The 26,455-nt window shown below is 38.0% G+C and overlaps 2 protein-coding genes across 3 annotated transcripts in view; both read right to left on the bottom strand.

The window, feature by feature from the left end:
* Positions 1 to 7,412, bottom strand: part of LOC107685758 (synaptotagmin-like protein 3) — a 15,730-nt gene extending 8,318 nt beyond the window's left edge. For both annotated transcript variants that reach the window (XM_016482462.1, XM_016482463.1), the window contains exons 1-4: positions 7,340 to 7,412; positions 3,769 to 3,904; positions 449 to 645; positions 121 to 336 (exon numbers count right to left, since the gene is read on the bottom strand). In XM_016482462.1, coding sequence (XP_016337948.1) covers positions 121 to 336; positions 449 to 597 — 365 coding nt within the window. In that variant the 5' untranslated portion in view covers positions 598 to 645; positions 3,769 to 3,904; positions 7,340 to 7,412. The remainder of the gene's footprint in view (positions 1 to 120; positions 337 to 448; positions 646 to 3,768; positions 3,905 to 7,339) is intronic.
* LOC107685780 (ectonucleotide pyrophosphatase/phosphodiesterase family member 1-like) overlaps positions 7,119 to 26,455 on the bottom strand; it is a 47,844-nt gene continuing 28,507 nt past the window's right edge. Inside the window, exons 18-24 of the mRNA XM_016482500.1 lie at positions 19,148 to 19,187; positions 18,890 to 19,044; positions 15,295 to 15,421; positions 14,359 to 14,433; positions 9,996 to 10,128; positions 8,701 to 8,845; positions 7,119 to 8,197 (exon numbers count right to left, since the gene is read on the bottom strand). Of these exons, the coding sequence (XP_016337986.1) occupies positions 8,045 to 8,197; positions 8,701 to 8,845; positions 9,996 to 10,128; positions 14,359 to 14,433; positions 15,295 to 15,421; positions 18,890 to 19,044; positions 19,148 to 19,187 (828 nt within the window). The 3' untranslated portion in view covers positions 7,119 to 8,044. The remainder of the gene's footprint in view (positions 8,198 to 8,700; positions 8,846 to 9,995; positions 10,129 to 14,358; positions 14,434 to 15,294; positions 15,422 to 18,889; positions 19,045 to 19,147; positions 19,188 to 26,455) is intronic.

Below are 26,455 nucleotides of genomic sequence, written 5' to 3'. Positions count from 1 at the left end.
CCCAAAACAAAATCAAGACTTTGTAAAAGAGCATAATAGGACCCCTTTAAAGATTGTTTAATAATGTATTTCTCACAGATTTGAATATTTTAGTATAAATCCATGGGGTTTTGTCTTTACCTGTATGCATGACACATTGTGCACTTCCACTCCTGTGCAGACCAGACGACCCGACAGTGCTTACAGATGCGATGGCTGCACCCGCAGCACACTGAACCACAGTCCCAGAACTTTCCCAGAAGCCGCTGACAGCGTGCACATGATCTCTGACCATAGGGACGTGTGATGGCCTTGGCACCCTGTCGACAGATACCCTGAAGTTCTACCTTCAGCCTCCTAAAACAAATTAGTTTGAAATGTTATTTTAGATTTCATAGTACAAGGCATTTCTATTTTTTCTGCACACCGACAAAAAAATGTTCTAAAGAAGTTAGAAGTTCTAAAGAACCTGATTCTGTCTGCTTCAATGGTTCGAAGTGCTTTGTCTCTCTGAAGAACCTCCAGGACTCTTTCTCTCTCCAAAGCCTGGAATAACCCGAGATCCATAGTGCAGACGTGATTGTATATGATTTCCCAGTTTTTCTGTTCGAGTTTCATTTCCTCCACAGCTCAGTTCAGTTCGGAAGATGTCACTTTGCTCAGATTCTGAAAAATTGTTGAATGGTCAATATGTTGTAGTGTTTTTATTTGGCTTTTCGTTAACTAATAGTTTCAATAAATATGAAATAAAGTGTACAATTTGTCAAATTAATTTTATATAAATCAGATGCTTATAAGGCATGTTTTTGTCAGTTCCCCAGCTACTGAGTTGTGACGTTGGCAGGGTCGATTTGAAACATGGCAGATATCCCTGATAGCACACGTACGTCTATTTGACGTCTGCAAGACATATTTTTTAGAGTGTTCGCTCATCTGCAATACGTCTATGAGGTTTCCTATCAGATGTCAAATAGACGTATATTAGATATCTTTAAGATGTTTAGGATTGAGAATGTATGTAAAACTGACATCTTACAGACGTCTGTCAGATGTTTGTACACAGCAGATGCTTTCCAGATCAAGAGATCTTTAACAGACATCTTGCAGATGTACGTGTGCTATCTGCGATATAATAGGGTATAGATTAAATATAACATGCTGTACATACAACATATTGGTGGTGGATGAGGAGATTCATTTCTTTTGCTTTGTTTAGACTACTTCCATATCATGTTTGCGACCTGAATGTAGGGCTGGACAATAATTCAATATCAATATGTATCGTGATATAATTTTTTTTCAATAACGGTGATATGATTTTTCAACACATTTCCGATATTTTGATATACATTACCAGTGTTTCCCATACATTGGTTTATTTGTGGTGTTTGGCTTCATTGAATAAACATGAGCACTGCACATTTCAGAATCATAACACGGCGCGGGTGTTTTATATGAATGTATCTGAAGGGAACCGTCTTCAGAAAAGTTTCGATGACATTTTCATTTTTATCTGATAAAGTAGCATTCATGAGCGGAGCTGCTTTGATTACAGCCGTTACAAGGGAAACCGATGTTTCTGCCGCTCTCAAAGCGCCTCCTGTTGGCAGAGAATGAATTAGCATTTTCAATAATAAGCCCGTCTCCAGCAACATTTCCAGTTTTTGTTGTTGTTCAATTTTTTTTTCTGCACTTTTCATACCCTTTTTTTCTGGCTGAAGCACATTTTTTCAATCTATAAGAATAATCAGTCTACACTAGCAGTCAAAAGTTTTTGAACAGTAAGATTTGTTTTTTTTTTAAGAATTCTCTTCTGCTCACCAATGCATTTATTTGATCCAAAAGTACAGCAAAAACAGTAAAATTCTGAAATAGTTTTACTATTTAAAATTGCTTTCTATTTGAATAGATTTTAAAATGTAATTTATTCCTGTGATCATACATAGCTAAATTTTCAGCATCAGATCAAAAGTGATGATAAAGGCATTTATAATGTTACAAAAGATTTTTATTTCAGATAAATAGTGTTCATATCGATATTGGAATTATATCGTATTGACTGAAATTAAGAAATATATCGTGATATAAATATGGCCATATCGTCCAGCCCTACCTGAATGTGTGACATGTACTGATGAACGCTCAAGGTTTCTCGGCAGCTTTAGAGACGCCTGTAATACAATTAAGTTGACATACATTCATGCGTTTGTATGCCAATGTTGCCTTCACCTCTTCTAATAACTGAGAACGTCTGACCACATGATCCACCAAACCAAACCAATCCACATCATGAGCAAGCAGAGTAAGTCCAAAAGTAGTTAGACAGAGTGAAACCGAACGTATGATGTCTTTTTAACAGTGTTTTAATTTGTCACACGATTTAAAAATATATTCCTTGAAAATAAACTTCGGTTTGCACACACAGTCCACAAAAATAGCGCAGGTGGAATGCAAGAATGCATTCTGTGTGAATGTTTACCTCGGATGGACAAACTGAAGGTCGACTTAAATTAGTTCGTTTCAAGAAACAAAAGGGTTGTATTGAGTTCTAAAGCCACTTTTTGTAACATTATTCAATAATAATGTTAGGCTACACAATGTTTTGTAGCATAATTCAGTAATCTGCAACAATAATGTCTTGGGGTTTTCTCATCAAACATTGATTGAGATATTAATCATTATATCAAAACATGTAATTGCCCTAATATGTTTGCATCCCTAGTTAAAATGCATCAGAAACTATTACCATGCATAGTGCTACAAAACCAAATCATAAGCAGATTTTTTTATATAATCTCATTCTGACAATGTGTGAGGGACCTATAGCCACGGTGAAGCTGAGTCAACAGGCCTACATGGCATTCAGGAGAGTTTGGTAAATGTCTGCTGTCATTTCCCCCATTCTTCATGAGCTCATTTACGTGAACTGTCTCCGGTGGACTCATATCTGATGAGCTGCGCTTGTCATGCAATGATTGGGTTATGCGGGAGCCCACAATGTCTGGCCCTGACAGTTCTCTGCTAGGGGCTTTGCTGCAAGAGCCACTTCCAGAAAAAGTTTATTTAACAAATGCCACATGTATCTATTATATACGTAGCTGTGAGATGACAATCAGCTTCCCATAGATCAGATGTTTTCAGTCAGATGGCCTGCTTAACATTCAGTCTTTTTCTTTGAGACATGTATATGTTTGAATTGCAAAGCACTAGACACTTAACTAAACTGATCTGCAGTGACTGATTCAGTTCTTTCAGCTGAGCTACATGCATCATGAACTTAAAACCTCTCTCTAGCAGGGACATCACTAAACTTTGTGATTCAATACTCTATAGAGGGATTTTTCGTCAATATGCTAAAAAAAAATCTGTTATGCTGAAGAAAAAAGAATACACCTTTTTGTGCTACAATATTAGAATCAACTGAATAATCTTTTGAAAGCAGAATGACATTTTATCAAATTTTGGTTTTGAAGACATTTCATATTTCACAACTGTCTTTGAACACATTGACAGCCCTAAAAAAACATTTTAAGCCAGTATTGGTTAACAGCATTGACAATGTTTCTGTTAATAGGGCTTTTAAATGTTAAGAAACACAAGAACTAAAACAGCAACATTATTTACAACAGGTCTTGCAAATATAAAAGTTTAATGTACTTCTCTGAAACATGTTACACTTTGCTGTTAATAAACTTTACCCCATTCAAATTTGGCAGCTTTGATGACTGTATATTATAACAATTGCCACACTAATGTGTCGTTGTGATAAAATATTGCTTGAAGACTTACCTTCCAGCCAGTTTGATGTGATGTGATGTGAAGTGACAGCTCAGAGACCTGCAATCTCAACCCTATATAAAGAGAGAGTTGTTCATCATTCTCCACATCCTTCCTGTTCACATGATGATGACACACGTCTGTGAAACTGAAATAAACAAGAACAGCAGTATGTTCAGCTGAAGAGTGCTGTGCAAGGCCACAGAAGCAGTTTGATTCTCAAGCATCTTTAAACAGAAAGTTTTCAGTGTTTCATTTAGATTTTCTAACATGCTTTTTTTTCTTTAGCTTATAATGCATGTAATGTGAGTATATACACGTTAATCAGTATTTTGCAAAAGGTTTTTAAACATATTTTACAATGCAAAACGTTTTTGTTTGTTTTTAAATCATGAACATAAACGTAACAACCTGAACTAAACTTGTGATATCATAAGTGTCACACCCCATTGGACTTTTGTTGTGTTTTCTTCCCCATGTGCTTTGTGTGACCTAGTTTTCCCTCATGTTTGATTGTGTCATTTATTTCATGTGTGTGTCATTAATTATCTTCATTTGCCTCAGTATTTAAAGTGTAGTCTTTCCTGTTTTCTTCGTCCATTATTGATGTGATAGTGAATGTTTCCCTACATGTGTTCCTGCCTGTCCATCCTGGATTTACCCTTGTGTGGATTTATTAAAAGACTATTTGCATTTATCTTCATCTTCTTCGTGCATTTATATCACCGTAGTGTGACAGAATACCAGACTAAGAAAAAAGAAAGGAATGGAATGTGCGTCGAAATTCTCAATGCCATGACCTGGTAACGTTCACCCTGGGATTTACTCGTAATGCCGTCACGTCCTCATTTGACAATTCCGGAACGGGGCAAATTACCAACAACCTTTGGACCTCCCAGACACCACTGGACTGAACTGGAGGGAGGCCATGTTTCGTTGTCTAGAGAGCGTCCTACCTCGATCCAGAACATGACAGGTCCCAGAGCCCAGCCCACCATCACCCCGCTGCACAGAGCAAAAGCCAGAGCCCACCGATGACGGAGAGCCTGAGCCCGCCGCGACCAACGAGCCATCACCAAATGGAGCGACAGTGCTGAGGATCGCCCCGGAGCCAGAGCCTGTGACGTTAGACTAGGTGCGAGAGCCAGCTACAGAGCTCACCACAGGGGAGATCGCTATGGACAGCGAGAGCACGGAGGGAAGCTCTGCCCACTGCACCAAGGCTGAGGGTGAGCCGAGCTCAGTGGACTATGATTGGGATGTATATGCAGACATGCCCCCTCTTCTCCCACCTTCGTCTGAACTCTCTGCCTGCCCTGAACTCTCTATCTGCCCTGAACTATCTGCATGTGGGACAATGAACACGGAGGTCATCCCTCTTTCACTGGCACTCCCGGTGTTGGGAGTGGCCTTGTGGTGTGTGTGGGCAGCACACCACGTTCCTGAAATGACCACGGAGATCGTCCCCCTGTCACTGGCACTCCCGTTCCTGAGCCCCCTGAGCATCCTGAACTCCCGCCCAGCCTCCCTCTCCCACCACCTCTGCACCAGTCCTCACCATTGCCACTGCTGTCTCCTGACAGCCCCTCTGTTCACCCTCAGCCCACCATTTGTGCGGTGGGATCGCCACGGGTCTGCCAGTCTCCATCGGCGTCGTGGCTGGAGGATCCCTTGTCTCCGCCTCCAGCCTCTGAGTCCTGGACTCCGCCTCGGTCCTTCGACCCAGTGGCTCCACCATGGCTCCCTAGCTCCCTCCTCTCCGCTGTGGCCCGTCAGTCCACCAGCTCCGCCGGGCTCCCTCGTCCCTCCGGCTCCGCCTTGGTCTGTCGTCGACCATCCGCCGCATCGGGACTCCAGTCCTCCAGCTACACCTCGTCCCTCCATCCCTCTGGCTCTGTCAGGCTCCTCCTTCCCTCCGGCTCCACCTTGGTCCGCTGTCGCTCCGGCTCCACCACAGCCTTCCGGATCCCCGCCTCTGCCTCGGTTGCCTGAGCCATCTGCTCCGCCTTGGCCCTCCGGATCCTCCCCATCGCCTCGGCTCTCCATCGGCCCCCTGGAGCCATCAGCCCTTCCTCCACCATGGCTCCTCCCTCTGTTGGCTCCACCGTGGGCCGCCATAATGGCTGTGGCCTGGGTCCCGCCTGGCTCCTTCTGTTCCCTCCTGTCTTCTCCCTGGCTCCTCCCTCCATCGTCCTCCTCCCGGGTGTCCATCCTCCATCCGAACCTTCTCCAGTATTGTCTGCCTGCCTTCCTGCCAGCCCTTTGCCATCCCGTCACCATCCCACATCCACTCCTTTATCCTCCTCCTGAGTCTCCCTCCGTCCCTCCCTTTGATGTTCCTGCGGCGCGAGGTCGTGCCTTCTGGGAGGGAGGCGAATTGTCACACCCCATTTGACTTTTGTTGTGTTTTCTTCCCCCATGTGCTTTGTGTGACCTAGTTTTCCCTCATGTTTGATTGTGTTATTTAGTTCAGGTGTGTGTCATTAATTATCTTCATTTGCCTCAGTATTTAAAGTGTAGTCTTTCCTGTTTTCCCTCATCCGGTATTGATGTGATTGTGAATGTTTCCCTACGTGTGCTCCTGCCTGTCCATCCTGGATTTAACCCTTGTATGAATTTATTAAAAGACTATTTGCATTTATCTTCATCTTCTTTGTGCGTTTATATCACCGTAGCGTGACAATAAGGAGGTAAAATTATATATTTTTTTTACCTTGAAACGGCCATGAAGGTCTGCAGGGGTCCTGATGTTTTTTTCAAAATTGTTTCCTGCTAGTTCAGACCACAAATAGCGTTTAAATATTAATATTTTAAAACAAAACCGCTTCACTGCTCACCTTGCTTAAAACACAGTACAAAACATTATATAAAATACTTTCAGCCTTTTATAGATTTCCTTCATCATGATTTTAAGATTGTTAAAAATACATGAATATAAATATATATTTTTATAAATATTAATAAAATATACAATACTGTTTAAATTTTGGATTGTTTAAAGTCTCATGTGCTCACCAAGGCTGCATTTTTCACAGACAGACAGACAGACAGAGATGAGCTGACTTGGTGCTCAAACTTCTTTATTATTTTAAGGTTGAAAACAGTTGTTGATTTTTGTTTTTCTTCAGGATTCTTTAATAGAAAATTCAAATGAACAGCATTTATTTGTCACTTTTGTCCATTTAAAAAAAAAAAACGTACTGACTTCCTACTTTTGAATGGTAGTGTATATATTTTACATTTTTATGATAAATATATAGGTCCAGACCAAAAAAAAAATCACAATGATCCAAACTATGTATATATCTGTATAAATTATAGTACACTTATTGAAGAGGATAATTTTGACAGTGACGCCTAATTGTATTAAACCACAACAAACTGCACGAACAAAATACATAACACAAATATTAAATATTTAACCAATATTCACCAAATACAGTGAGACAATACACGACATACATATGAGACAGTCTACAGTAAAATCTCATCTCTGCTTACACGTTATGAACTTTGAATAACAAAAGTAGCATACAAATGTAATAAAGAATGTTGATGCATATTTATTGATATCAAAATTGACCTGAGAGAGTGAATCCATTTAATCTCCAGAAAAAAGATGCAGTGACATAAGTTTTGCTTTTGTTGTCTGATGCAATTCTGCATTCTGGCCTGAAGGGGCAGTACAAACCACTATTATACATGAGTAAATAAATCATGAATTGGCTGTGCATGCTACAGACTGCTGGAAACAGCATTTGTTTATTTTGTTGTAATACAATATAATAAAACAATGTATAGCAAGTAACACTTTCAAAGTGATTCCTGTGGAAAATGTAGCTTTCCTGTTGTTTGCACAAAAGCTCTCTATACGGTTTCATTTGAGTATACTCTTTCTTTTTGGAACAGGCTGAATGCTGGACCCACAGTCCAACCACAGTTAAATCACTAACATGTGTGCTGCAAAACAGTCTTTTTTGTTTTTTTTTGGAAAAACTGAATTTTTGTTTCTCTAGGATTGCTCGGCCAGTTTCTGCTACAGTTGGTACTTCCCCAGATATAAATAGATTGCCTCTGAGAATAAAGAATCAGAATAAAGCAGAGATCATAAAACGCTTTTATTTTCCCATTTTAGGAGTTCAAAGACTCTCTGGATGAACTAGTATCTTTGTTTCAGAGTCTGGTAAGGCTCAGCTGGGTTTCAATGGAGAATAGATCCATTCCATTCTGAATGTGCCGTTCGTGGCCTGCAGACGCAGTGAAATGAGGTCTAAGTTCATAAGCGTTTCTAGAAAGTTTTGAGTGTGGTTTTGAGTTGTAATGTTTCAGCAACAGATATTCGGTCATGGTAAAAACTCAAGCCCGTCAGAAGCTCAACGTCTCTGATTCGTGTCACGTGAAACTGAACCCAATCCTGGAGCCATGAGTAGTCTGAGCCATTCTGGAGAAATAAATGATAGAACAAAACAGGGTGTGTAAAAAATAGATGCATAATGAGATATGAGAGAGAAACACAACTATTCCTTTTTTTAATAAACATATTTGATTAATCTCATGAAATCTTTCCATAACTTATTCCATATTATGCTTGCCCTTGTGAAAAAGTACTTACTTTTAAGAGTACTTAAGGAAATAATATACTTTAAGTGTGAACTGAATGTAATGTTTTCAGCCACTTTAAATCTACATTCAATTCAATTAGTTGAAATTTTCGACCTATTCAGGACTTAAGTACAGCTTTATATGTAATTTCATATTTAGTTCTATCGTCTTTGAAATATGGTTGAAATGTACTGCCAAATGTTTGTTGTTTAACTAGTTTCATTTTGTTTGTTTTTTTACTTAAGTGGTTAACAAGTTACCTAACAAGCAAGTTACTCAGCTACTTCTTTTGTACAATCTTATGGTTGCTGTGGTTCAGATCATGAATGGCCGATCACATACATGACATGTTTCCAGACTATCGGCTCGATGAGGAAGAACGAAAGACACAGCATCTAGAGGACCGTCACACTGTCGGATGGGAAGGGACGAGTTCTTACAACTTGTAAGAATCACAAAGAAATGTGTCGGGATGGGAGCCCCGTTCCTGAAAGCAGAAGAGTTCAGTCTAATGCATTGTTAAATACATTTTTGGCATTATTTGGCCACTAGTGGGCAGTATGTGAACTACCAATAGGTCTAGTCGTAAATGATGCATTTGGCCTAATAAAATTATTATTTTTTCTCTCATATACTGTAGTCAGATGTTAGACTTATGCATGAAGTCTGGACCACTTTGCATCTTGTTCTTGTCATCTTAGACAGGAAAACACCATCTGACCAACATGTAAAGTGACCAACCACAGTTTATTTTGATTTTAAAGTGGAATTTAAGGAAAATTAAATCTGAAATGGATTAAAGGGGTCATATGATGCGATTTAAAGTTTTCCTTTCTCTTTGGAGTGTTACAAGCTGATTGTGCATAGATAAGATCCCTGAAGTTGCAAAGACTAAAGTCTCAAAACCAAAGAGATATTCTTTATCAAAGATAAGACTCTGCCACGCCCCACTAAAACGGCTCGTTCTAACACGCCCCCACATATCTACCTCACTATGTGGAAATATTTGCGTAATGCCGCCCAAATGTTCACGCAAAGAAAGAAGGCGTGGTTTCAGTAACCGCAGTTAGTGTTGAAGCAGCCGTGTCAGGGAGACGCTGTGTGTTTCTAGGCGACATATTCTGTTACACCAAATACACAAAATAATGATCTTTAAAAAAGCATCATATGACCCCTTTAATAGTAAAGTGTTTTTTAACAAATTAAAGGTATATTCCACCCCAAAATGAAAATATTGTCAACGGGTTTGGAACGACATGGGGGTAAGTGATCAATGACAAAATTTTAATTTTGGGGTGGAGTATCCCTTTAATACTTTTATTCAGCAAGGATGCATTAAATTGATCAAAAGTGACAGACCTTTGTAATGTTACAAAAACAATTTTTTTCAGGATAAATATTCTTTTGAACTTTCTATTCGTCAAAGGATCACGCAAAAATATTAAGCAAGTGTCTTCTACTGTGATAATAGTAATAAATATTTCTTGAGCAGCAAATCAGCATATTACAATGATTTCTGAAGGAGCATGTTACACTGAAGACCGGATATTATATATGGACTGGAATATTTTCAAAAAGAAACTGGTCAGTGATATAAAAAAAGATCTTTCACACACTGGTTCATTTTGCAAACTTACGGGGTTCCCTTGTTCAAAAAGTCATAGTTCCCATCAAAGTCGTTGTCAAATATTGGTCCGCTCACAACATTGACTCCATTCAGCTTTTGTGAATACTTCAGCAGCAGAAAATTGTGAAAGTGATTCCAGATATCTGTCACAAAGACATTAGACACGAACAACAGTGACAGAACAGACACAGCAGGGTTATTACCAATATATTACTAATATAAACATTTACTTACTTAAAATATATCAAGTTTTATGTTAGCATTTTATGTGCCAAGGCAACACCTCATTTTTATTTAAAGTTAACATATTAAAATAACTAAAATTAAATAAACTAAATCTTAATACAAACTATTTAGACATTTAAAAAAGACATTAAAATGCCAATAACACAAATGACTACAAGTCTAACCAAAATTAAAATGAAAACAGAAAATTTAACAAACTCTTTAGTTGAATGGTACTAAAATAACACTGAGACTCACAGTACAGGAGAAGTTTATGTAACATGATAACATCAAATGATATGTAAAACAGTGAAAACAACGTTCGAGACATAATCACAATGTTAGTGCAGAGTGCTGTCCATTATTCTGTTTATGCATAATTACTATACTTAAAAGTTGCATCTTGCGGAAGTTAAAAACATCAAGATTATTAAGGTGACTGAAACCAAACAAGTTGTTGCAAAAAGGATCCTAATGAACAATGCTGTTTTGGATTCTTATGAATAATAGGTCTATGATAAATGCATAAACAATATACTTGTGTAATCAACCGATAACAGATAAATGTGTTATGAAATGCTGGTGCACCCAAAGTACAAACCACACATTTTCAGATTATCCCTCTGTAGATGCACTAAAACACAGATTGATTTAATGGAATGCAGATAGTTAATGTTCTACATGCACGTCATGTTGGTGGAGTTAGTTTGGGAAATGAAAGGAGTCATTTTCACTTTGATCTAAATACAATACAGAGTGAAGAAAGTGTTTACCATACACAGGTGTTGCAATTACCACTGATGAGTCTCTGAGGTTAAAGCAAAACATCAGTTAATTTGGTTCACAGACAAATGACTCAATACTGTGTTTTAATACAGCAGATCTGCCTTCATTATGACTTGTGAGGATCACCTGGTGTAAAGCTTTTTAATTGATTCCTGGAATTGTTGAGATGGGTTTTCGGAGTATAACAATTTAACAGGAACATTTCCAAGGTGGGTCTGCAATAATGCCATAATGTGCATCCAAAATCATTAAAAATAGAATGCTGCTCTATAACACCTTTGTATTTTTGTTATTTATGCAGTTTGTTCTGTGATTTCTGAATTCCCCTAAAGCTTTGTCGCATTCAGTGTAGACAAACAGTTGTTGGTCCCCATTGACTTCCATAGTAGGGGAGAAAAAAATACTATAAAAGTCAATGGCTACCAGAAACTGTTTGGTTACCAGCATTCTTCAAAATATATATTTTTTGTCTTCGACAGAAGAAAAAAACTCATACAGGTTTGGAACAACTTGAGGCCGAGTAACCGATGACAATTTTAATTTTTGGGTGAATTATCCCTTTAACCCCTTAACTGTTACCCCCCATTTTTTAAAATAGGCATGAAAGTGCACTATCCAAACTTAGTAATTTATTAACACTTTGGAATACAGACCTAAGGTTGGTCTATTTTTAAAGAAGAAAGTCAGCAGATTATTGCAAAAGAGGATTTTTTTTTTTCAAAAAATTAAAGTATCAAAAAGTTATAGAAGTTTAAATGTACTGTAAATAAAATTCACTATATTAACTTTATTGTATTTTATTTATTATAAATATTTTACTTTTTTTTAATGCATTTTTCTGTCACAAATGTCTAGATTTCTCTGTCAATATTACTTCTATCTCAAAATAGAATTCTATCCACCAAATATGGAATCCTGAGACTCAGACCTTTCCAATTATATGTTTTTTGTCAAGATTATAAAAAGGTTTGATTCTAAAAGACCATAATGCATTTTGTAATATGACACTTGACACTGCCCACTAAGGGGGAGGAGACCACCACAAGATTTTAAAGTACCATTTCTAAGGTAACGCAATGTCCGATTTCAAAATGGGTTTCACAGGATGAATCTTGGGCTTCTAAGCTTTCAAATTATATATACTTTATGATGATTAATAAAAGATTTGATAGAGAAAAAGGACAACAACAAAAAAGAGTGCCAAGCGTCCCACAGGTGGGACGGTGACAGTTATTTAAAGTGCCCCTATTATGGATTTTTGAAAATTTCCTTTCATGCAGTGTGTAACACAGCTCTGAGTGATTGAAAACATCCTGCAAAGTTTTAAATCTGAAAGTGCACCGTGTATAAAGTTATTGTTTCTCAAAAGAAAGAGTCAACTCTGAATCATTGAAACGAGTCGTTTTTAAAACGAATCCCAAGCCGTTTTATCATGTTGACGTCAACATGAAACATTAGCATATCGCCCACCCACTTGTTGGTCTTTTTGCGTTGGTCTGATTGAAAATGCAAATTGCAAATTCATTCTTTGCCACCGCTTTTGGAGCGGTAAAATAGCTGTTTCCCTGGTAACGCTGTATACAAAGCAGCACTGCGCTCACAAACGCTGCTTTATCAGGCATTACAGGCATGATGCAGTGAAAATGAGACCAATCGGACCAATCACAGCAGATTAGAGTCACGCAAAGGAGGGGTTTGGAAAAACGAATCATTGAGCGAATCGTTTGGGAGTCGTTGAGCAAGTAAGGTAAAAATAAATGCATATTATAAGACAATGAAAGCGTTTTTTTGACATTGCATGCATGTCAGCCTGTTGTTGGGGACTCCCAAAACCGAAATATGAACCTTTCATTACCCATAATAGGGGCACTTTAAAGACATGTCAAATATGAAATATCCCTGAAATGCCAATTTTATGTTTGTCTACAGGCCCATATAAACACAAAACAGCATGTCTGTCATCTCTGTCTCTGTTCTCTCATCAAGTCCATTTTTGGTCTCACTCTGATAACAGAGCCATGAAAGTACGCTGAGAAACCTGCAGTTCTTTGTGTGCTCTGTTGAGCATTCCTAGGTGTTTTTTGGCAGGTCAAGCGTTCCTGCGGGACTCTTTCTTTGATTTTGGTATAAATGCTTGCTGGCCTCAATTCAGCTGTGATCAACTGATTCAAATTATAGGGCAGCTTTAACTTGAGAACATTTACCTTTTCAGGGAGTGTTGCATATCTTTAATAAATTAGAGCACAGTTTTCTCATATATAGTCTCATTGATTTTGAAAGTGTTTTAGTAGTTTAGTAGGACAACACTCACTCTGTAGATCTGTAGAGTGACACAGCACTGTAGATCAAGGTTCACACCCATGTCTATGCAAACACTTGCAAAACAGATTTAATTCTCATGCAATGTAGGAACTTTGAGTGAGAAAAACATTCTACTTGCTTAAAGTCAGGCGAGTCCAAACTCGGTCCTGGAGGGCCCCTGTCCTGCAGAGTTTAGCTCCAACTTGCCTCAACACACCTGCCTGGAAGTTTCTAGTATGCCTAGTAAGATCTTGATTAGCTGGTTCAGGTGTGTTTGATTAGGATTGGAGCTGAACTCTGCTGGACAGTAGCCCTCCACAGGTTTGGACACCCCTTTAAAGTGAATGTTTATCATCAGTATAAATATTCATGGGTGCCATTATGTTGGGCAAAGTCATTTGTTATGTTAAGGATTTCTGCATTACTTTTTTCTGACTTCTAGTGTCAATGTATTACACTTTTCCAAACAGAAAGTTGTAAATTCGGACTTTATAAGCTGGAATGCAGAATTACAGCCTTTTAATAAAAACAGGCAACATGTCTACTGGCATGTGGAACCCATTCTGAATACAAAGTTCAGTTTTTTTATTGATGATTATTGACAATGGCACTCCAGACCCATGTTTTTTTTTGCTATTGTTGACATCAAAGGTTGTGCGTCTAATTGAACTGTACGTTTTTTTTTTTGCACAGATATAACAAATAAATCATAAAGACCATAATGTTTCCTAGCACTTCATGCTTGAATCCCTAATAAAATCTACATTTTAACCAACCTCAGAGCTAATTATGCGTAGATTCTTGATTCCAGCATGCCATTAACTTTCCATTTACTTTCCAACTATACAAGTAAACAGCAAATCTTTTGGAAATATTCGTATTGGCAGTCAGAAGAAAGACATCATGCAGTTCTTGCCAGAACAAACATGCAAATTGCAAGCGTACATGACATGACACAATAAATCACAAAAAGTGCAAAAAAAGAAAGAGATCCCAGTTGTCAGGTTTTGTCTCCCTGCAGTCTGTGTAATGTTATAAGCTGAATGTAAAACACGGCTTACCTTTGAAAGCAGGAAACATGGGCACCATGTTGCTTGTAATTAAGGAGTCTGGCTCAGTTCCTGTAGGACTGACGTCTGAGGGAGAAAGAAAGCATTTAGAGTCCTGTCATACAAAACACTACAGACATAGCAGAGTAAACACAACTCTTTTATTACACAGATCTATGGATACACTGACTGGCCAAACTGCAGAATTGAGTGGTTAAAGCTTTGTGTATAATGACCACTAAACTGTACAATGCTGTTCAAAAATTCTTTTATTTAGCAAGGTTGCATTAAATTGATCAAAAGTGACAGTAAAGACTTTTATATTGTTACAAAAGATTTATATACAAATAGTGTTGTTCAGTTGAACTTTTTATTCATCAAAAAATCTTGAATAATACGTATTCCACAAAAATATGAAGCAGCAGCTCAACTGTTTTCAACATTGATAATACAAAAAAAATAAATAAAATACAGTATATATATATATATATATATATATATTAAGATATAAAGCACATTTCAAATTGTAATAACATTTCACAATATTTCGGTTTATACTGCATTTTCGATCAAATAATTGCAGCCTTGGTGAGCATAAGAGTCTTGTTTTAAAAACATGAAAAAATTTGACCAACCTCAAACTTATATATCTCCCAGTTGTTAATGGCAACATACCATATTTGCTTACTATATTATAAGCAACTGTGGGCTTGTTTTTCAATTAAATCGCTTATAAATATTTGTATTTATGGGTTTATTTCCAGAATTTAGCATATCATGTACTTCACTCAAATTAAATAAAAAAAAACATTTATTAGCTAATATCACTTATAGCTCTAATCGAACTCTGGGACCTTTTCCCATAAGTAAAAGAGGTCAGAAAGTCAAATGAATAGTGAGTTTTGTGTAAAGGTCTTAACGTAAATACAGATATCCTGTTGCACTCACTGGGTGGATGCAGGAGGCCAAAGGTCAGAGTGGAATTGTTCTTATAGAATGAGCAGGACTGTCTCGCACTGGCCTGTACACGCACATCTGCACGGACACATGTGTCTGCTGAGGGCTGGATGCTCACCTTTGTTTGAAAAAGAGAAGAAAGAAAATCAATGATCAGAGGAAACAGTGCTTAGTGTTTAAAACACTCATCAAGTGCATGATAGAATTCCTGTTGGACACATTACAAGCAAAACATTCTCAGCGTTTGCCACTTAACAGAGATTTCCTACAGTAATCTAAGAGCTTTGAGAGAAAGGCCAGTTTGCTTTTTATGAAACACATCTCTAATCTTGACTTAATAGTACTTAAAATACATGCTTCACAATCTGACTTTTAAACACTCTGTATGGGATGATTTGATAGTCATGATAGTGAAGTCATGATGTTTAGTTCTTGAAGTTACTACCACGCAAAACAAAAAACAAGATCAGGCCTGAAGCCTGAAAAACTCCAGCTGTGGTCACATGCGTCATTTCACAGCCTCAGGTTGTGGCTTGTAGTTGTTTTATGTATAAAGAAAATTAGAGAATACAGATGATTTCATTTAGTTCACATAAAAAAAAGATTCTAACATTATCTACTCATGTGAATGAGCACCGATTTGCCTCAGATTTCAGGTGTTTGTCTGCGATCTCTATTAAATGTTGGAGTGCGGAAAATCAGGGCTAACGTCGTGTAATGTGTGGCCGTCATAAGAGATACCCACAACTTACATACAAAAACATAAATGCCCACAAAATACATTTTTATCCATCTTAACCCCTGGACAGAAATATCGCAGACACTGGAAAGTCAAGTACAGTACTAGTTCTAGTGCACATGTGTTGACTAGCTGTTTGCAAACAAGTATACAAAGATTATGTATTTGATTGTGGGAAAAAAAAACATACAGTATACTTTGGGCTTAAGAGTTTGGGTCAAAACTGAAGTATGCTTTCAGTATTCTTTCACCTTCATCATATGGTGACGCATCTCAAATCTTCCTTTTATGTCTAAAATTTTAGAAAAATGTACATTAACTGACAGTCACCACCGATAAGCTACTACTAAATATTGCAGAAACTTAATTTGCTGTAAAGTTGCTTTGCAATGATTTGTATCGTGAAAAGCGCTGTACAAATAAACTTGAATTGAATTGAATATGGAAAAGAGTGACTAGTATATACTTCAAAAACTCATTTTTTTGTATCAGAATTTTCTTTTTTGGATGAACTATCACTTTAAGTTAATTGACAAAAAATTACAGTAACAATCAAAACACACTGCATGGAGCCGAGAAAACGCTTGATGAGCAACTGCAGCTTGTCACTGTCTCGTTGTGTCGAGTGTTAGCGAGTGTGATGATGATGCTAGAGACTGTGATTTACTCTGCGGTTGGCCCACAAAATGAGCAGCCCATGCTGAAGGGTGGAGAGTGTGGCCGTCTGTCATATTTCCTGACCTCACTGAGCATCACCATTAAATCCTCTGCACACGTACGTACACCTTCCTGTTTGAACCGTCATTACAAATTTAGTTTGTGAAAAAGAAGTGTGTTTAATTGCACTTAATCTCATCTAATTTCACCAGTGGTTACTCACCCTTGTGAAAAAGAAGTGCACTTAATTATATTGATTATGCACTTTTAGTGTATGTCAAATCATAAGTGTATTTTTTAAATTGTACTTTTAAAAATGTAAAGGCCACTTAAAGAGATAGTTCACCCAAAAATGAAAATTCTGTCACTAATTACTCACCCTCATGTCGTTCCAAATCCATAAGACCTTCGTTCATCTCCGGAAAACAAATTAAGATATTTTTGATGAAATCTGAGAGCTTTCTGCATAGACAGCAAGGGTCCAAACATGATCAAGGCACAGCAATGTAGCAAGGAGAGCGTTAAAACAATCCATGTGACATCAGTGATTCAACTGTAATTTTACAAAGCTACGAGAATTCCTTACATGATCAAGCTCCAGAAACGTAGCAAGAGTATCACATACTTAAACAACATATGCAACGTATGTACGCGGATACGCTGTTTACGTTGTTTACACTTTGATCTGAATGTAAACAACATATCCGCGTACATACGTTGCATAGCCCTACATTGTTTACACATGTGATACTCTCCAAAATGGCGCTATAGGGTGACGCGGAGGAGGCGAATTGTTGAATAAATTATGTTATTATTGTTTTCTTTGCGCACAAAAAGTATTCTCGTAGCTTCATAAAATTACGGTTGAACCCCTGATGTCATGGATTATTTTACCGATGTCCTTGCTACGTTTCTGAGCCTTAATCGTGTAAGGACACTTGCTGTCTATGGGAGGGTCAGAAAGCTCTCGGATTTCATTCAAAATATCTTAATTTGTGTTCCGAAGATGAACAAAGGTCTTACGGTTTGGAACAACATGAGGGTGAGTAATTAGTGACAGAATTTTCATTTTTGGGTGAACTATCCCTTTAAGTACACTTACTGTGCAGAGAGAACACTTTTATGACTTTTTCTTAACACACTTTAGTACACTTTTAAAAAGATAAAGGTTTTACCAAAGTACATTTTAAATCATTATGTTTTAATAATCGTACTGACTAACATACTAAAGTACATGTAAGGTACTTGATTAGAATTTAAACTGTAGTGTGTTATTCAATCCGAGTTAATATATTTGAAATGTACTAAACTGCAAATTCATCATTACAGATGTATACAAAAGTATTTAAATGTATTGCATACAAATTTCAACAGAATTTAAATTCAAGTATATTTTAGTTTACCATAAATGCTTGTCAGTACATTCGGCAACATGTTAACTATGAAATAGTATTCAAATTATGAAAAAAGACGTAGGCTACTCAGAAAAGCATTCTAAATTTCAGTTAATTGATTTCATATACATTTAAACTATAATATATATTCATGTATCAATTAAAAGCAATTAAGTATGTAAAAACATTACATCCATTTGCACTTAAGCATATTATTTCTATAATATACAGTAGTAATACTTTTTAGAAGTATGCTGAAGTGTACACGTTTTTCACAAATGATTTTTCAAGTTCTGTAATAATTTAAAAGGGGTGTAGCTCATTTAATTCTCACAGGATATCTTCAAAAATAATCACAGGAAAATATCAAATGAAAACCCCTGCAGTGCAACATTGTAACAGCTTAAAATGAGCTATTGTTTTAGAGGTCTCGTCCACAATAAACTCCACTTTAAAGACCCCATGATATCACAGTCAGTCATAAATGTTAGTATTTAGATCATAATCATGCTAGTGTACTTCTAATAAAAATAATAATAAAATGACATTTTAGCAGATGTATCTGTTCGCATTTAAAAATTACAGTCTCTTTTTGGAGGATGCTCTACATGACTCTTGTACGACTCGTCAACATGACTCATTTTGACTCGAATAATTAAATGCTCTCTAGAAAAAGAATGTTACTCCCTAATTATAGATTCCACCTTTAACTAGCAATATGAGTAGGAATGTGCTCACAAAGAAAAAATAGAGGTGCTTATCAAGTAATTTCATGGGGTCTTAAGACTAGTCTTACCGTTGCATTCAAAGAGTATGAGACCCAAAGGGGCATCAGGATGTTTCTGCTGTATCCGCTGATGTACGCAGTGTGGTGAAGTATACAGTAATCCGACTGCTCCTGAAGAACACGTGGGATTCCGTAAGGCAGATGAACAGGCTTCACGTTAGAGTCTATAAAAAGATTAATAAAGAAAGATTGACCTGAAAAGTTTCAAACACAGTGTTTTCTAACACAATATCAATGTGAACTATTCCTGACAAACAGTTTACTCACTTGGGTTTGAGTTGATGAGATGCTGGTTCAAACGGTTCACCTGAAAAAGTTTGGGGAAATGGATTTTAGCAAATGGCTGCAATATAACAAAGAGTGAAAAATTTAAGGGGGTCTGAATACTTTCCGTACCCACTGTATATATGTTTTCGTTAAAATAAGCAAAAAAACATGAAACAAGAATTGCTGAATTTTTTTTTTTACAAATTTTAAATAAAATTGTAATACATAAAAAATAAGTTTGGGGTCAGTAAGATTCTTTAATGTTTTTGAAAAATAGCTCTTATGTATTTGTCTTTTTATGTTTTATGTATTTATTTGAACAAACATGCTGTAAAAACAGTACTATTCTGAAATACTATTATAATTTTTTTTTTTAATAGATTTAAATTTGTAATTTATTCCTGTGATGCAAAGCTGAACTTTCAGCAGTCATTACTCCAGTAAAATACTTTTTCGGGATTCTTTGATGAATAAAAAGTTCAAAAGAAAAGGAAAGCAAATGCAAAAGCTTTTCTTATATTTCATGTTTGATCAATTGCAATTTAAAAATGTAGGTGAAGCTGGATCACGAATGATTTGCGCGAACATAGACGCATTTATGTAGATCAAGGGCGCATTCCCTTCAAAAACAAACAATCCACTGCGTCTTCAGCGGCTGAGATGTCGGGAGTAAATGACAACTGCTATGTTCATTATTACATCCAACAACAGAACACCTCAATCGCTTAGGAGTCATTCTTGTCTACAACTGCTCCAGCGGTGAAACAATGGCGGACTGATGACAGCTCACTCAGGGCGGGTCTGAGGTAAGACGCCAGTCCAGTCTGTGCTGAAACGCTACTGTCAATCAAACTATCGTGTTAGGGCCCTGTTTTTGTGACGTCACACAGACAGGCATCTGAGATCGGCTCGATTTGAGAAAGGGGTAAAGATTTATTAGATTAACAAAAAACCACTGGGTGGATTTTTATCATTTTAGGGTGGTTGTGTACACACACTGCCAACACACATTTCAGTTCAAACAACTTGTAAAATTGCATGTAGCATTATATGACCCCTTTAATGCATCCTTGCAGAATAAAATATTGCTTTCTTAAAAACAATTTACTGACCCCAGTACAGCATGTATACTGTGTATATTTATACTAGAGACAATAAATAATTTGTAAATGTTAAGCACAAATGGCTTGACTCCCCTTTCAAAAACTCAAAAAATGTGATTGTGACAAACCACAGGAAAAAAATAAAGAAATCCAGACAACACCACAAAGCCAAAAATGAATATGTGTTGTGGATTATCATAGAGACACACAAACAACAAACATAACTCAAAGAAATTCCTTGGAGCTACGGACTATAATCCATTCTGCAACATTAACTGCAAGACCAATGCTAAAGGGCAAAAAAGCCTGAAAACATGCAGCTACTTTCCTTTGAACCATGTTTGAATGACATTCTGAAACTCTATCCACTTGTTTTTCAGAATTGTAATATGGAAATAGTAATATAATTGGCTTTCCAAGACTTTCAAACATGCAGTTCTGGTTGCACTGCAACTGAATATCATTTGTATAGTGACAGGCTTCACCACATTTTAGGTTTAAATCCCCTGTTACAAACACAAAGCAACAATAGCAAGGAAAAACTCCTCAAGAGTAAGGAGGAAACCTTGGGTGGAACCACGAGGAAATTCATCCTGTTCTCAAGAGTGAGTCATCTAATAACAGCCAGTTCAAAGACGCACCGGATTACACCATAGAACACGGCAGACATCTGATTTAAAACTTAAGCTTGGCCTTTGAAGGGAACTAGTCTTGGCTCATAACAAGTCAAATAAAGCATGCTAAAAAATGTCCTTAAAATCAGGCATAGCAATCTATTTGTAATATTATGACCTGCATTTATCCATCAACATGCAAAATTACATACATTGCACACCTCATAAGAAAAGGTCTGGGGCAGTACCTTATTGTACATTTGTACCTTATTTACCCTTGAATGGTACATATTAGTATGTTAAATGTACATGTAGTACTTTAAAAGTACATATTACTACCTTTCGAACTGTACATGGTGAAAAGGGAAAATACAATTGCATAAACAGAAATCCAGACTACACTAAACAGCATGAGATCATGAAACCAACAAAATTTTACTATTTTCTTCTACTTTGTGTAGTTTTGTTCATGGTATTTGAGAACAAGGGCATGTCGAGTAATCTGTCCCTGTTGGCATCTGTGCTAATTTGACTCAATCTTAAGCGACAGATGGATTTGTATCAAACTACAAATCATTACATATGGACTCATGGGTCACTTTTTAAAGAGTACCACTTTAACCGCCTTTTTCATTTTCAATTAATAATACTGTCATGATGACATATATGGTGGGGTATGGTTTTCAATTTAAACAGCTCCAATAATTTTATTTACTATTTAGACATTTCTGAGTACCTATGTGTTCAGCCTCCTCGTGTGAAGACCTACGAGTGTAAAGACCTGCGACTTTTTCCTGCGCGACTTTAACCGAGCAACAAAACCGGCAACGCACTTCAGTATTTCTTTCCTATTTTTCCTTTCTATCCTCTCTTTTCCACCTCGATCATGTGATTTCAATACATTGTCTCACAACAACGCTCTAACATCAAACGCAAACGGCAACGCAATCTTGCTCACCTGCGTTCTATCTGCACCTCTTCTTCTATAGCTCTCTCTTTCTCTGTGGGTCTCTGGAATTGTCAGTCTGCTGTCAACAAAGCAGATCTTATTCCCGCTATTGCTTCCCAAATGGCACTTAGCATATTGGGCTTGACTGAGACCTGGATCCGTCCAGAAGACTTAGCAACCCCTGCTGTTCTCTCTAACAACTTCTCTTTCTCTCACACCCCCCGTCAGGTTGGGAGGGGTGGAGGTACTGGTCTTCTCATTTCTAACAATTGTAAATACTCAACCCACACTCCCCTATGCAATAATAACTCATTTGAATCTCATGCGATTACTGTACCAGCTCCAGTAAAACTCCCATGTTGTAGTCATTTATCATCCTCCTGGGCAATTGGGCACCTTCCTAGAGGAGCTGGATGGGCTGCTGTCCTTATTTCCCGAGGATGGCAGTCCACTTATATCTTTGGCGACTTCAATATTTATTTGGACAAGCCTTATGCTGCAGATTTCCATTCACTCCTAGCTTCGGTTGACTTCAAACGTCTTACCCCCACAAGCACTCACAAATCTGGCAACCAACTTGACTTAATTTATACACGCAATTGTGTTGCAGACAACATTTTGGTAAAATTCCTACACACCTCTGACCACTACTTCATAACATTTAACCTACATCTTGCTACCTGTGAGCCACCAACCCCTCTACCAGTTACCTTTAGACAAAACCTCCGTTCCCTTTCACCCTCATATCTTTCCTCTGTAGTCTCTTCCTCTCTTCCCTAACCTACCCATTTCTCATCTCTGGATGTGAACACAGCAACTGACACTTTATGCTCCACTTTAACTTCTTGTCTAGACAATATAGGCCTATGTCCTCTCTCCTCCAGGCCAGCACGAGCTGCCCCTTCTAACCCCTGGTTATCCGATGTTCTTTGTGAGCATCGGTCCAAACTCAGGGCAGCAGAGATAAAACGGCGCAAATCAAAAGATCCATCAGACCTGAGTATGTATCATTCTTTGCTTTCATCTTTCTCTGCTGAAGTCCATACTGCCAAGTCTTCATATTCTCACAACAAGATCAACAGCGCTTCTGACACATGTAATCTCTTCAAAACATTCAAATCTCTCCTCTGTCCCCCTCCACCACCTCCTTAACAGCCGATGACTTTGCCACATTCTTCGCAAACAAAACTAGAACAATCAGAAGCCAGTTCTTAGCTCCACACACACAGGAACTCAAACCAACCACATCTACTGCTAAAACTCCCATCTTCTCATTCTGTCCCCTCACTGAGGCAGAAGTATCCAAACTTCTCTCCAGCCATCCAACAACATGCCCTCTAGACCCAATCCCATCACACCTTCTCCAAGCAATCTCCCCTACACTCTTACCAGCACTCAGACACATCATTAACACATCTCTCCTCACAGGCACTTTCTTCACTGCATTCAAGCAGGCTCGGGTAACCCCACTGCTCAAAAAACCTACATTAAAGGGGTCATAGGATGCCCATTTTCCACAAGTTCATATGATTCTTTGGGGTCTTAATGAAAAGTCTGCAACATAGTTTGGTTAAAATTTCTCAATGGTAGTGTAAAAAACACCCTTTTTACCCTATCAAAAACAGCTCTTTTCAGATCAAGCCGTTTTAGTAGCATTTTCCTTTAAATGTTAATGAGCTCTGCTGACCCCGCCCCTCTCTTCCGAGCTGCTCTCAGAGAGACTGTTTACTTTAGCCGCATTCATCGTGAAACTTGCTAATTAGCACATTATTAGGAAAGGCGATTTGCAAAGATTCATTACAAAACATTATACTCACTTCTTCTGTAGATGAGGCTGGATCGTGAATGAATGATTCGCGCGAACATAGACGCATTTATGTAGATCGGGGGCACATTCCCTTCAGAAACAATGTAATCCACTGCGAGTTCAGCGGCTCAGATGTCGGGAGTAAATGACGACTGCTGTTCATTATTACATTCAACAACAGAACACCTCAGTCGCTTAGGAGTCATTCTTGTCTACATCTGCTCCAGAGGTGAAACAATGGCGGACTGATGACAGCTCACTCAGGGCGGGTCTGAGGTAAGACACCTGTCCAGTCTGTGCTGAAACGCTACTGTCAATCAAACTATTGTGGAGATCGGCTCGATTTGAGAAAGGGGAAAACATTTAACCAGATAAAAAAAAAACACTGGGTGGATTTTTATCATTATAGGGTGGTTGTGTACACACACACTGCCAACACACATTTCAGTTCAAACTACTTGTAAAAGTGAATGTAGCATCCTCTGACCCCTTTAAACACTTCACTTACAGATAGCTACAGACCTGTCTCACTTGAACGAGTTGTTTTCAACCAGGTATCCTCATTTCTTTCACAGAATAACCAACTGGATGCTAACCAATCAGGTTTCAGAAGTGGACATTCAACTGAGACTGTGCTACTCTCAGTCACTGAAGCCTTGCGGATTGCAAAAGCTGATTCCAAATCATCAGTTCTCATTCTGCTGGATCTATCTGCCGCTTTTGACACTGTGAATCATCAGATCCTCCTGTCCACCCTCTCATCACTGGGCATCACAGGGATTCCACTTCGCTGGTTTGAATCCTATCTCACTGGTAGGTCTTTCAAGGTGGCCTGGGGAGGGGAGGTTTCCAAAGCACATCAACTGCTCACTGGAGTACCTCAGGGATCAGTTCTTGGACCCCTCCTCTTCTACATATACACTACATCACTGGGTCCCATCATACAGGTACATGGTTTCTCCTATCATTGCTATGCTGATGACACACAGCTCTATCTCTCATTTCAACCAGACGATCCAACTGTAGCGGCACAGATTTCAGACTGCCTGGCAGACATCTCAGATGAAAGAACATCACCTACAGCTCAACCTGGCAAAGACTGATCTTCTTGTCATCCCTGCCACTCCAACTCTACAGCATGATTTCACCATCCAGTTAGGTTAATCAACAATTACCCCATCAAGTTCGGTCAGAAATCCTGGTGTAATCTTTTATGACCAGCTGACTTTCAAAGACCACATTGCAAAAACTTCTTGATTTTGCAGGTTTGCATTGCACAACACCAGAAAGGCCCTTCCTAACGGAGCATGCTGCACAACATCTTGTCCAGGCCCTTGTCATTTCTAGACTGGACTACTGCAATGCTCTTCTGGCTGGACTTCCATCATACACAATCAAACCTTTACAAATGATTCAGAATGCAGCAGCACAACTGGTCTTTAACGAGCACAAAAGAGCCCACGTCACACCTCTCCTTATCTTCTTGCACTGGCTCCCGGTTGCAGCTCGCATCAAGTTGAAGACATTGATGCTTGCATATAGAACAGCCACAGGCTCAGCACCCTCCTACTTCCACTCACTTTTGAGTGAGCAACGCCTTGTGGTACCATCACAGAGAGGCACAAAATCACTTTCCAGAACATTCTCGTTCACCATTCCTGGCTGGTGGAATGAAATTACCACCCCTATCTGGAATGCTGAATCCCTGACAATTTTCAAGCGACACCTGAAAACTCATCTCTTTTGTCACTATTTGACTTCATCTAAAAAAAACAACAACTTTGCTTTCTCTTTCCTTAATCTCTCCGTCTAGCTTGTACTACTCTGAACAATGCCTGAAGCTTTGTATTGCAAGCACTTCCTGCATGTATTTGCCTCTTTATGATGAATCGCTTATTGTATTCTTCAATTGTAAGTCGCTTTGGATAAAAGTGTCTACTAAATGAATAAATGTAAATGTATCTAACCTAACCCCCACCCCTAAGCGTTTCTCAATATAAAACAAAGCCAATTAGTCACAATTCTCAATATAAAACAAAACCAACTAATTGGTTAAAAAAATACAAATATTCCAAGTTTTCTAGGCCAAACAATTGATTTTTATAAGAAACACCCAAAAGCAATCACGTCTCCATCCAACATAACGCTCAAATCACAAACACATTAAAAAACTGCCATCTGAAGAAGTGCAACATCAGCCTTGATTGTGAAATCTGATTGGCTCTTGCGTGTCTCATGACCAATTACATCATGATAAAGTTTGGATTTATCTTTTGAATCAGATGTGACTGTATTAAGTTTCGCTCTGTTCTCCTCACTTCATAAAAGATGTAGCATGGCTTCAGAAGACTTGGAATACAACAATTTGTAATACTTTTATACTGTTTTATGGCCATCACACCTGTGATTGCACATGTTTTATATTCTTAAGAAGTGGTTAGGATTAGGGGTTAGATGCTCAAAAATATCTATGAAAGAATATATACATACAGTATATACCCTGTATGCTTTTTATGTATTAATAAACAGCCAATATATTAATAATAGGCATGCTAATAAGCAACTAGTTAATAATGGGAATTGGTCCCTATACTGAAGTGTTACCAAAGTAATTTCTACTTTTACTCTACCTAACATTATTCAGGAGGCAGACACACTCTGTCAGTTTGAATTAGGGCTGCACTTAACCTGGCTTACACATAGCACACTAACACATTTCTATTATTCAAATCCGTTAAAGGATTGTTAGGCTGCATTAATTTGGTCAACCGGAAGCGGGAACACTTCCAATAACACCTGATGTACTTGTTACATCGTTAGAAGAATGGCATCTAC

The sequence above is a fragment of the Sinocyclocheilus anshuiensis genome, unplaced genomic scaffold, assembly GCF_001515605.1.
Source record: "Sinocyclocheilus anshuiensis isolate Anshui unplaced genomic scaffold, SAMN03320099.WGS_v1.1 scaffold617, whole genome shotgun sequence".
In the NCBI taxonomy this organism is placed as follows: domain Eukaryota; kingdom Metazoa; phylum Chordata; class Actinopteri; order Cypriniformes; family Cyprinidae; genus Sinocyclocheilus; species Sinocyclocheilus anshuiensis.
The sequence above is the reverse complement of the archived record's forward strand: the minus strand, read 5'-3'. Positions and strand labels throughout refer to the sequence as shown.